This window comes from Rutilus rutilus (assembly GCF_951802725.1).
Source record: "Rutilus rutilus genome assembly, chromosome: 2".
Classification (NCBI taxonomy): domain Eukaryota; kingdom Metazoa; phylum Chordata; class Actinopteri; order Cypriniformes; family Leuciscidae; genus Rutilus; species Rutilus rutilus.
The window spans coordinates 2,960,165-2,973,202 of NC_140210.1; the positions used below are offsets into that span (position 1 = coordinate 2,960,165).

At 38.9% G+C, this 13,038-nt stretch overlaps 1 protein-coding gene across 1 annotated transcript; it reads right to left on the reverse strand.

The window, feature by feature from the left end:
* Positions 1–286: 286 nt before the first annotated feature.
* Positions 287–2,764, reverse strand: LOC311285426 (uncharacterized protein). The gene is made up of 3 exons (XM_084401081.1): positions 2,099–2,764; positions 1,551–1,668; positions 287–1,449 (listed from the first exon to the last, which is right to left on the reverse strand). Exons 1-3 carry the CDS (start codon positions 2,671–2,673, stop codon positions 688–690), a joined length of 1,455 nt encoding a protein of 484 aa, XP_084257207.1. The 5' UTR covers positions 2,674–2,764; the 3' UTR covers positions 287–687.
* Between the last annotated feature and the right edge of the window lie 10,274 nt (positions 2,765–13,038).

The following is a 13,038-nucleotide window of genomic DNA, read 5'->3' on the forward strand; positions in this document are numbered from 1 at the left end:
AATGTGCACATATTTATTACTATGTTTCTTGTTGTATTTGTATACTAATGTAATGAGATGTAGTATGTAATTTAATAAATAGATTATTGCAAATGTACATGTTCTTCCTAAGATTTTTTTTTTAGGTAATTCATTACCTAAAAATAGTATTTTATAACTGTTGTTTGTAATTTGGTAGCCCTAAACAAAGGTTATTACTCAGTAAATATAAATCACTGTGCATTAAAGTATTATTATTTTATAACAGATGGCTTAAAAACACTGAGCTAAAGTACATATGCAAATAATTCAATAGTTCTTTATTCAAAGAGTATGTACAATGTACAGCAGTTCATAAATAACATGAGGTACTATAAAATGAAATTTATAAAAAGTAATTTACAAAGGAACATTTAAAGAAAGTACTTACAAAAATGTAAAATAAATTACATATAACCATTTGTATAGGTAAACAAACAAATACATTCTCTGGCCATTTGTAAAAGTTAACAAAATAAACACCTCAGTACTGGTGTCAATTCTGATTAGATTTCTATAGACACACTGGTCAATTTTAAACATTGCTAAAAGTGAACAATTATAACAAAGTGGCTTTAAAAATTATTGTAACATTGCAACTTTTGTAACATATTGACAATTTTCTTTTTATGAATTAAAATAAATAGCTATTTACAGACAAGTGGCTCTCTACTCTGGCTTCTTTGCCCAAGCCTTTACCAGAGGCCCGTTTTCATAGTTCGTCAGAAGACATGCAACAGTATACAGCTGATTAATGTTGCCAAAAAGCCGAAGTGGGATCTCGGTGTCAAAGAACTTGTGTTCCTTGACACGCCGTATGAGGCGCTCAACATGCACCCTGAGGCGTGCAATTGCTTGGGTCTCCCTGACCTCACAGGCAGACATCTGGGATCTTCCAGAGAGAAATGCTGGCCTATAAATCTTGCAGGGCACAAGGTCATCAACAAGGAAACCTCGGTCGACCATGATGGCCATCCCAGGTCTCAAAAGGGAGAGAATTCCAGACTCCCGCATGATCTGTTTGTCACTGATGGAACCAGCGTACAGTGGAGAGATAAATGTGACCGCCCCATGAGGAGCCACTCCAAGCAGCCCTTTGAGAGTACAGTGGGACTTATATGCTGAGAACATTTCACTTTGAAGAAGAGGTGATGAAGGGCACTGGCACCTCAGCTCCGTGCAGTCCAGGATCACTGTAGTGTCTGCATAGTCCTTAAAATCAGCTGGCAGATGTGCCCTTATTTTCTCCTCTGGTATCCAGATCCTCACAGACCCTAGCACAGTGTACAGAAAGTTGCTCCACGTTGTGATGATCCGACTGACTGTGGACTGGTGGACTCCGTACCGGTCAGCAAGGTCACTCTGTTTTGAGCCCAGTGCAAGGTAGTTGAGAAACAAGAACATCTCATCAATGGGCTGCAGGGAACGAGTCTGTTCAAAAGAAATAAAATGTACATTACATTTCTCTCAACTTCTATTAACCATGATCTTTGTTAAGCTGTATTGTATGGTCCATGTAAATAACTACTTACTACAGTGGAACTTGGCTCTGTAAAGGTGCCTCTCTTTGCTTGTGTCACACTGACCATAGATGGCAGCGAAGGCTCTATTAAGGCCCAGAATCTCATCAGTAGGTCATACGATGCAAATCTAAATAAATACAATTCAGATATTAGCATTTAAATCTTGTATCAGTGTATACTATGAAATTAATAGGAAGCATTTCAAATATGTAACTCAATTAGCCTTTCTCGCTCTCAATTCAATTCAAATTACTTTATTGGCATGACTGTAGCCTACATAATGCAATATTGCCAAAGCTTGGAATAGCCTACATAGAATTATTATAAAGACATCAAAATAATAAAATAGTATAACATAACTTAAATTTAAATGTACAAATTAAATTAATTGTAAAAATGTGACAAATTAAAATATGTGTGAACATTTGATAACACAGCTGCTGTTTGTCCCTCTCCTGGTATGATCTTTATCTGTTCACACACACACACACACACACAGACACACACACACACATCCGTTGCTGCAAAGGTACTACAGAACAATCTGGACATCTTACCTTGTGAAAAAACGTATGTCCTTGTCAGAGGCAGAAAAACGATTAATCCCAAAGCGCTGATTCATTGTCAGCTTCTCGACCTGTTCCCTCAGCTTGCGGTTCTCCTCTCTGAGAGACGTGTTTTCATCAAGGGCTAAATCGACAACTGCGGGATCTGGAGCCGAAGCATAGTCGTGGTCCATGAGGATGTCAGCCTCCTCGCATGCAGCGTCATCCCGCGACCGCTCTCTCCTCTCCCATACCCCCGGTCGTGAAGTGGGAAGGGTGTAATTGTTCCACTCAAACAATGCTGGAACCGCTCCCTTGATTAATAGCCGTCTCCCTGTCTCTGACACTGGCTCATGAACGTCCTCCTTTTTAAAATGCCGGCTACATACTCGGGTATGGGGACTAACTGTGAAATTGTCCCTCCGGATAGCGACAAGCCATTTTCGTCTGATTTCCGCGTCAGATGGAAATGTGTGAAAACTAAGTACTGTGTTATACTTGCTTGAGGCTTGACACAGAGGCACACAACAATGCTCAGCTGTACTGTTGTTAGTTCGCTGAAATGTAAATGATTTCTTACTTGACATTACGCTATCTCTATCGTTATCGCTTTGTAAACAATCACCTCAGCCGTAGCGGAAATGGCTTAGCTGGCTGAGAATTTAGCGGAAGTACGTCATCACCTCCGTGTGCATCACGCCCATTATACTACTTTAAATGAGTCCACATCCCAAGATTGCTGTTATAAACATGAACCTCGTCTGAAAGGCAAAGGGGGAGGTGTTGCTGTAATTTATAGTAATATCTTCAGAATTACTGAGAAGTCTTCTTTTAAATATAATTCTTTTGAAGTGTTGTTGCTAAATGTAACACTATCTAGTGTAAATGATAAATCACATTTAACATTTGTGCTGGCTACTGTATACAGGCCACCAGGGCACCATTAAGACTTTATCAAAGAATTTGCTGATTTTCTATCAGAGTTAGTATTGGCTGCAGATAAAGTACTAATACGCTGATTTCACGCAGCCGCCATTTTGAAATCGAAAGTGAGGCTCCGGTGGGAAGAACCCCGGAAGTACAGATAAACAACAATGCCTTGAACTACCAACCTGAAGCTGCTGCCGCGATTTACACTATTGGAAGATAATATTCAATATAGGATATGTATATAGTTCATTCCTGCTTCATTTTTTACTCTCTGAATTATATATAAAAAAATTATTTTATTTATAAATAAATTTCACTGTATATAGTCTAAAGTATGAAAGAAATGTATGTACAGTTTTAGAATTGACACAACATCATTAAACACAACAATACGCCATCGCATTCACGACTCTCCTATGATTAAAGGCGACACTTCCGGTTTTCTTCCCACCGGAGCCTCGCTTTCGATTTCAAAATAACGGCTGTGTGAAATCAGCGTATTGATGGTGATTTTAATATACACGTAGATAACGAAAAAGATGCATTGGGATTGGCATTTAAAGACATTATGAACTCTATTGGAGTTAGACAACACGTGTCAGGACCTACTCATTGTTCTTATCATACTTTAGATCTAATATTATCACACGGAATCAACGTTGATGCCGTTGAAATTCTGCAGCAAAGCGATGACATGTAAACTTCATTTAGCCAAGGCTGCAAAGCCGACTCTGTGTTACAAATATGTTAGACCTATCACTTCTGCCACTAAAGATTGCTTTAGTAATAAACTTCCTGATCAGTTTCATCATCTCAGCATCCCAGATAGCTTAGAAGAACTAGATATTGCGACAGAAACTTTTAACTCTCTTTTTTCCAGCACTTTAGACACAGTCGCGCCGTTGCGCTTAAAGAAGATTAAAGAAAACAGTCCAACGCCGTGGTACAACGAACACATTCAGGCCCTTAAGAGAGCAGCCAGAAAAATGGAGCACAACTGGAAGAAAACAAAATTAGAGGTATTTCGCATTTCATGGAAAGAGAGTTCGATTGTATACAGAGAGGCCTTAAAAGCTGCTAGATCTGCTTATTTTTCAACCCTATTAGAAGAAAATAAACAAAACCCTAGGTATTTATTTGAAATAGTGGCTAAACTAACGAAAAATAAATCCTCAACCCCAGACGTTTCCAAGCAACACAGCAGTAATGACTTTATGAACTTCTTTACTAAAAAGATTGATAATATCAGGGAGAAAATTTACTAAACTCGTTAAATCATCTAAATCGACAACTTGTATGTTAGACCCTATACCAACTAATCTACTAAAAGAGATGCTTCCAGAGGTCACAGATAGAAGTCACCTCTTCTTAATATCATTAATTCATCTTTGTCATTAGGATATGTACTGAAAACTTTTAAGCTGGCTATGATTAAACCGCTGGTTAAAAAAAAACGTAACTTGATCCTACAGAATTATTCAATTATCGGCCGATCTCGAATCTTCCTTTTCTGTCAAATACACTAGAAAAGGCAGTATCCTCACAGCTATGTTCCATCTTAGAAAGAAATGATATCTGCGAGGATTTCCAGTCAGGATTTAGAACGTACCATAGTACCGAGACTGCTCTCATTAGAGTTACAAATGATTTGCTCTTATCATCCGATCGTGGTTGTATCTCGCTATTAGTGTTACTCGATGTTAGTGCTGCATTTGACACTATCGACCACAACATTCTTTTAAGTAGACTCGAAAATGATGTTGGCATTAGTGGAATTGCATTAGCATGGTTTAAATCATACTTATCTGACCGTTATCAGTTTGTAGCAGTAAATGAAGAGATGTCTTATCGAGCACAAGTTCAGTATGGAGTACCACAAGGCTCAGTACTAGGACCGCTGCTGTTCACTCTGTACATGCTATCCTTAGGAGATATCATTAGGAAGCATGGCATTAGTTTTCACTGTTATGCCGATGATACTCAGCTCTATATTTCTTCACGCCCAGACGAAACTTACCAATTCACAAGTTTAACAGAATGCAAAGCTGATATAAAAAATTGGATGACTAGTAATTTCCTACTACTTAACTCTGAAAAAACAGAAATTCTAATTATTGGACAAAAAACTTCCTCACGTGTTAACCTAGAATACTGTCTAACACTTGATGGCTGCTCTGTCAAGTCTTCGTCGTCGGTTAGGGACCTGGGTGTGCTCTTTGATACCAATCTTTCATTTGAAAGTCACGTGTCTAGTATCTGTAAAACCGCATTTTTCCATCTTAAAAATATATCTAAATTATGCCATATACTCTCATTGACAAATGCGGAACAATTAGTTCATGCATTCATGACCTCAAGGCTAGATTATTGTAATGCTCTACTGGGTGGTTGCCCTGCACGCTTAATAAACAAACTACAGCTAGTTCAAAACCCAGCAGCTCGAGTTCTTACCAGAACCAGGAAGTATGACCATATTAGCCCGGTTCTGTCAACACTGCATTGGCTGCCTATTAAACATCGCATACATTTTAAAATATTGCTGATTACTTACAAAGCACTAAATGGTTTAGCTCCGCAGTACTTGAGCGAGCTCTTAACGCATTATAGTCCTTCACGTCTATTGCGATCTCAAAATTCCGGCCAGTTAATAATACCTAGAATATCAAAATCGACCGCTGGTGGTAGATCCTTCTCCTATTTAGCGCCAAAACTTTGGAACAGTCTTCCTACCATTGTCCGGGAAGCAGACACACTCTGTCAGTTCAAAGCCAGATTAAAGACACATCTCTTTGACCTAGCATTCACATAATACATTATAGACTTCTATAATTCAATGTTAGGCTGCATAGATTAGATCAGCCGGAATCGGGAACACTTCCCATAAATCCTGATGTACTCGTTACATCATAAGAAGAATGGCATCTTCGCTAATTTTAGTGTCTTTGTTTAGCCCGAGGTTTTCCCGCAGCCTGCCGGATCCAGGCCGTATCCAGATCTGACGAAGGACCTTCGCCTGGACCCGATGACAACGCAGTGCTGAAGTGCCAAGTAGTCTCTCCCTATGGAGGATCCTTTTACCACTCTACAGATAAAGCGTTTTTGGGAAATTCGTTTCGCGTACCTACCCCGAAGTGATAAAACAGAGATTGTTTTGGCTTTATAGCGGTTCTTTAATAAAGTTATTTTCCAGCTAAAGTTATTTTTGATTGATTCGCTTCCATCGCAACGATCATTTGTTATTAAATTAGGGGCCGCTAAGACGACACCATTCTCTCTACACAGACTTTAAACGCGAACCTGTGAGAAACGCTGATGGCGTTCACATGCGCATTAAGAATTGGTTCTATAGTTAAGTGCGTTTGAATATATGTGCGCAGGTTTGTAATTCCCTACAAACCAAGCCTAAACAAAGTACTGGTCTTTCCTTTTAAGTTTTGATACAGAATTTTATTTTATTTTAGGTACGCGAAACGAATTTCCCGAAAACGCTTTATCTGTAGAGTGGTAAAGGGATCCTCCATAGGGAGAGACTAGTTGGCACTTCAGCACTGCGTTGTCATCGGGTCCAGGCGAAGGTCCTTCGTCAGATCTGGATACGGCCTGGATCCGGCAGGCTGCGGGAAAACCTCGGGATAAACAAAGACACTAAAATTAGCGTAGATGCCATTCTTCTTATGATGTAACGAGTACATCAGGATTTATGGGAAGTGTTCCTGTTTCCGGCTGATCTAATCTATGCAGCCTAACATTGAATTATAGAAGTCTATAATGTATTATGTGAATGCTAGGTCAAAGAGATGTGTCTTTAATCTGGCTTTGAACTGACAGAGTGTGTCTGCTTCCCGGACAATGGTAGGAAGACTGTTCCAAAGTTTTGGCGCTAAATAGGAGAAGGATCTACCGCCAGCGGTCGATTTTGATATTCTAGGTATTATTAACTGGCCGGAATTTTGAGATCGCAATAGACGTGAAGGACTATAATGCGTTAAGAGCTCGCTCAAGTACTGCGGAGCTAAACCATTTAGTGCTTTGTAAGTAATCAGCAATATTTAAAAATGTATGCGATGTTTAATAGGCAGCCAATGCAGTGTTGACAGAACCGGGCTAATATGGTCATACTTCCTGGTTCTGGTAAGAACTCGAGCTGCTGGGTTTTGAACTAGCTGTAGTTTGTTTGTAGTTGCAGTTTGTAGTTGCAGGGCAACCACCCAGTAGAGCATTACAATAATCTAGCCTTGAGGTCATGAACGCATTAACTAATTGTTCCGCATTTGTCAATGAGAGCATATGGCATAATTTAGATATATTTTTAAGATGGAAAAATGCGGTTTTACAGATACTAGACACGTGACTTTCAAATGAAAGATTGGTATCAAAGAGCACACCCAGGTCCCTAACCGACGACGAAGACTTGACAGAGCAGCCATCAAGTGTTAGACAGTATTCTAGGTCAACACGTGAGGAAGTTTTTTTGTCCAATAATTAGAATTTCTGTTTTTTCAGAGTTAAGTAGTAGGAAATTACTAGTCATCCAATTTTTTATATCAGCTTTGCATTCTGTTAAACTTGTGAATTGGTAAGTTTCGTCTGGGCGTGAAGAAATATAGAGCTGAGTATCATCGGCATAACAGTGAAAACTAATGCCATGCTTCCTAATGATATCTCCTAAGGGTAGCATGTACAGAGTGAACAGCAACGGTCCTAGTACTGAGCCTTGTGGTACTCCATACTGAACTTGTGATCGATAAGACATCTCTTCATTTACTGCTACAAACTGATAACGGTCAGATAAGTATAATTTAAGCCATGCTAATGCAATTCCACTAATGCCAACATAATTTTCGAGTCTATTTAAAATAATGTTGTGGTCAAAAGTGTCAAATGCAGCACTAACATCGAGTAACACTAATAGCGAGATACAACCACGATCGGATGATAAGAGCAAATCTTTTGTGACTCTAATGAGAGCTGTCTTGGTTCTATGGTACGGTCTAAATCCTGACTGGAAATACTCGCAGATATCATTTCATTCTAAGAAGGAACATAGTTGTGAGGATACTGCCTTTTCTAGTATCTTTGACAGAAAAGGTAGATTCGAGATCGGCCGATAATTGAATAATTCTGTAGGATCAAGTTGCGTTTCTTTAACCAGCGGTTTAATCATAGCCAGCTTAAAAGTTTTCGGTACATATCCTAATGACAAAGATGAATGAATGATATTAAGAAGAGGATCTGTGACCTCTGGAAGCATCTCTTTCAGTAGCTTAGTCGGTATAGGGTCTAACATACATGTTGTCGATTTAGATGATTTAACAAGTTTAGTAAATTTTTTCCCTGATATTATCAATCTTGTTAGTAAAGAAGTTCATAAAGTCATTACTGCTGTGTTGCTTGGAAACGTCTGGGGTTGAGGATTTATTTTTCGTTAGTTTAGCCACTATTTCAAATAAATACCTAGGGTTTTGTTTATTTTCTTCTAATAGGTTTGAAAAATAAGCAGATCTAGCAGCTTTTAAGGCCTCTCTGTATGCAATCGAACTCTTTCCATGAAATGCGAAATACCTCTAATTTTGTTTTCTTCCAGTTGCGCTCCATTTTTTTGGCTGCTCTCTTAAGGGCCTGAATGTGTTCGTTGTACCACGGCGTTGGACTGTTTTCTTTAATCTTCTTTAAGCGCAAAGGCGCGACTGTGTCTAAAGTGCTGGAAAAAAGAGAGTTAAAAGTTTCTGTCGCAATATCTAGTTCTTCTAAGCTATCTGGGATGCTGAGATGATGAAACTGATCAGGAAGTTTATTACTAAAGCAATCTTTAGTGGCAGAAGTGATAGGTCTAACATATTTGTAACACGGAGTCGGCTTTGCAGCCTTTACTAAATGAAGTTTACATGTCATTGCTTTGCTGCAGAATTTCAACGGCATCAACGTTGATTCCGTGTGATAATATTAGATCTAAAGTATGATAAGAACAATGAGTAGGTCCTGACACGTGTTGTCTAACTCCAATAGAGTTCATAATGTCTTTAAATGCCAATCCCAATGCATCTTTTTCGTTATCTACGTGTATATTAAAATCACCATCAGCTAGTACTTTATCTGCAGCCAATTCTAACTCTGATAGAAAATCAGCAAATTCTTTGATAAAGTCTTAATGGTGCCCTGGTGGCCTGTATACAGTAGCCAGCACAAATGTTAAATGTGATTTATCATTTACACTAGATAGTGTTACATTTAGCAACAACACTTCAAAAGAATTATATTTAAAAGAAGACTTCTCAGTAATTCTGAAGATATTACTATAAATTACAGCAACACCTCCCCCTTTGCCTTTCAGACGAGGTTCATGTTTATAACAGCAATCTTGGGACGTGGACTCATTTAAAGTAGTATAATTGTCTGGTTTTAGCCAGGTTTCTGTCAAACACAGCACATCTAGGTTATTATGTGTAATCATATCATTAACAATGAGTGCTTTTGAAGTAAGGGATCGAATATTCAGCAACCCGAGGTTTATCATTTGTTCATCCGTGTTATATCTGTTTTTTATTTGTTGAACATCAATTACATTTTTACCCTTGAATGGGTTTAGGAGTTTTTTGTATGTCCTAATTCGGGGAACAGACTGTATAGCTAGGTGAAAGAGGCTCTATGTGATGGGATTTATCTGACCTCGGTGACGTGAGACAGCTAGCAGACGGTCGGTTTAGCCAGTCTGTCTGCTTCCTGACCTGAGCCCCAGATTGTCATGTTTGAGCTCTAAGACTATGTGCCATATTACTAGAGAGAAGAGCAGCACCATCCCAGGAGGGATTAATACCATCTCTTTTCAACAGGTCAGGTCTGCCCCAAACACTTTTCCTGTCTATGAATTCTATATTATTTTGCGGACACCACTTAGACAACCATTGAGTGAGGACAATCTACTAAGTATCTCATCACTCCTGCGAACAGGAAGGGGGCCAGAGCAAATTACAGTGCCTGACATCGTACTTGCGAGTTCACACACCTCTTTAATGTTCATTTTAGTGATCTCAAACATCATTAGTGAATAATAATCTTAGAGAATTTACGATTAGCATTTGCCAGCACTTTTAAATTTGCTTTGATGTCAGGCGCTCTGGCTCCCGGCAAACATGTGACTATGGTGGCTGATGTCTCTATTTTCACGTTCCGTGTAATAGAATCGCCAATAACTAGGGCACATTCAACAGGATTCTCAGTGGGTGTTTCACTGAGTCGGGAGAATCTATTTAATGTTGTTATCGGAATGGAAGAGCGGTGTTTTGTCCCGCGACTACAGCGTCTCACCGTCACCCAGTTTCCCTGCTGCACGGGCTCTACTACAGCCGCAGCCGAATCGTGTACAGAGTTCACAAAGCTAGTCGCATCCAAAGCAGTATCTAAAGCCCTTGCACTCTTACAATTAACCTGGATTTAAGCTTGGATGCACGTCTCTAGTTCTGAAATCTTCCCTATCAGCTTTACTATCTCCTTGCATTTATCACATGTAAATCCTGTGCTGACAGAGAAGGATGCTTCGCCTGTGCTTCCCCCTAATATAGTCCCAAGTCAATATCTGCATAGGAAATCGCCTAGTGTTAATCTGCATCGCTATTTGTACTTGTTGTGAATACGCAGGCCACAAGAAGTAATTAGGTGTTTTTATTTTATTTTTTATATCACTTTTACTCAGGACATGCTAGCTGGCAACAAAGGATTCCATTCATTATGCTAAGCTAAGCTAGCGCCGACCCTGTCAAACTAAAACAATGCATGCACTGAGACAAAAATGCATTTGCCCACCAATCTAAATGTAGGAAAGAAGGTGAATAAGCCCTATTTCAAAAAACGGTGGAGTGTTCCTTTAACATGTTACATGAAGTGCAAGTGACAATAAAAGGAGAAGATGACATGACTTACCGTGTTTGTTGACTGATCCTACTCACCTAAGTTGTTTGATGAACTCATAAAAGGCGCAGGCTCGGGCGAGTAAAAAGGCCCTTTTAGGATACCGGGTATCAGATTTGCACAATCCATACGCACAATGCTTCGGCATGTTTCCCTCGCTCGAAAGCTTGCCAGACCTCCCGCGCCTAGTTACGGTTGCTAAGCCACGATTGGCCTGTGGCGGTTTTCGGGCGTGGCTTAGCGAAGGGTCAATTAGGCTAATAAAGTAATGATTGAAACAACGCAAATGCTTGATCAAGGGCCCGGCCCGGGCCGAGAATAGTGGTGGGAAATATCGTCCCGACCCGCCCGCGGGAGTTTCTGTGGTTCCCAGGTCCCTCCAGGATCAAGCAAATGCCGGACGCAGTAGATCCAGTAGATCTGGAGTCTCTGTGGTTCCCAGGTCCCTCCAGGATCAAGAGCTGCCGCCTGTGCCAGATCTCTCCAGTTTAGATGACAGTGAGTTATTATTACTTTGGTTCATGTTATTTCTGTCATTTTCTATGTTCTATTATTTTTGTTACTACTTTTGGTTATAAATATGATTTGACATCACTTTAAGGAACTGCTTAACAATCTGAAAATGACTGACGTTCTCAACTACAATTCAGAGTTGTCTGAACTACAGAAATCTGTTTAGAGTTATCTTAATGAATAATGCAACAAGGACGAAGCATGAACAACTGCGTTGTTTTTTTATTCAGAATGGAATGGATCGCAAAGCCTGGTTTTCACATTCATTCCCTGTGAAGTCTTGTGCGTGTGACACTGCATTTCTGAGCGTTTCCACTGTTTTCCACGTTCCTGGTTTTTGTTATCTGCCTGTGTCCTGGTTTTCCCGTTCCTGTCTCACCCTCTGGATTTGTTTATCTTTGTTTGGACTGATTACCCTGTGCTTTTGACCACTGGATTGGAGCACCTTTAAGTATTATTTGTATCATCATGAACATGAAAGAAATAATACGATCAAACATACAGTCAAATGGGAAACACTTTACAACATGTTACACATTTATTAATATTATTTGAAATAATAACGGTGTATAGTTGTAGCCTATATCCTTGAAGTATAAACTACTGCGTTTGTATCCATTCATTGACATTACGCATGATCAATAGGCTATGTTTTTTAAATTTTGCTCAACATCATGATATCGTATAATGGAAAATTGATTTTATTTAGAAGTATTGTTGTTAAATATTGTAGACATTGATCCATATGAAAATTAAGTGTATAGCGCAACTAGGGCTGTTTAACCCCTTCACTTCCGGTTCTGTGGCTGTGGTTGAAGTGGTTCTGTCTCGAGGAAACAGAAGTAATTTCCTGTTTGCGACCAGAGAGTTGGCAGTTTACTGACAGAACCATAAACTGCAAGATGTCGGTTAAAGGGATAGTTCACCCAAAAATGAAAATGTTGTCGTCATTTACTCAGTAAACTTACTTACAAGCCTGTAAGAGTTTATCTCTTCTGTTGTACACAAAAGAAGATATTTTTTGAAGAATTAATATTTTTTGAAGAATGTAAGAACCAGACAGTTGATGGACCCCAATCACCCCATTGACTTCCACAGTAAAGAAAATACTATGGAAGGAGTGGTCATCTGGAAGACTGACATGCTTTTTGGGTCGATTATACATCTCATAATTTATTTATTTTTGTCTGACAGCCCATAAAAAAAAATCAGTTACCCAATATTTTAGTTTTGCTTAATTGGTGGATCTGGGGTCTTTGTGTCGGCGTAATGCATTTGTCAAAAAAAAAAAAAAAAAAAAAAAAAAAAAATCGACAGAACGGCCCATGAAAACAGTTATTAATTTTAGAGTGAATATTTGGAGTGTGCTCCCAAAAACAGTAGCTGTTTTATAATATCTGACTTACAGTAGGATATAGCCTGACACAAATATTTTTAGATATTGTAAATATGTAATTAAATTATACAAACAAAACTGCGATGGATACAATTTGTAATTGATTCAACTTAATAAAAATAAAATACTTCACTACTGGCACAAATCTTTATATATTATTTTAATAATTTAAATATTTGTTTTCAAATAAAAGTCTTGACAAAATACA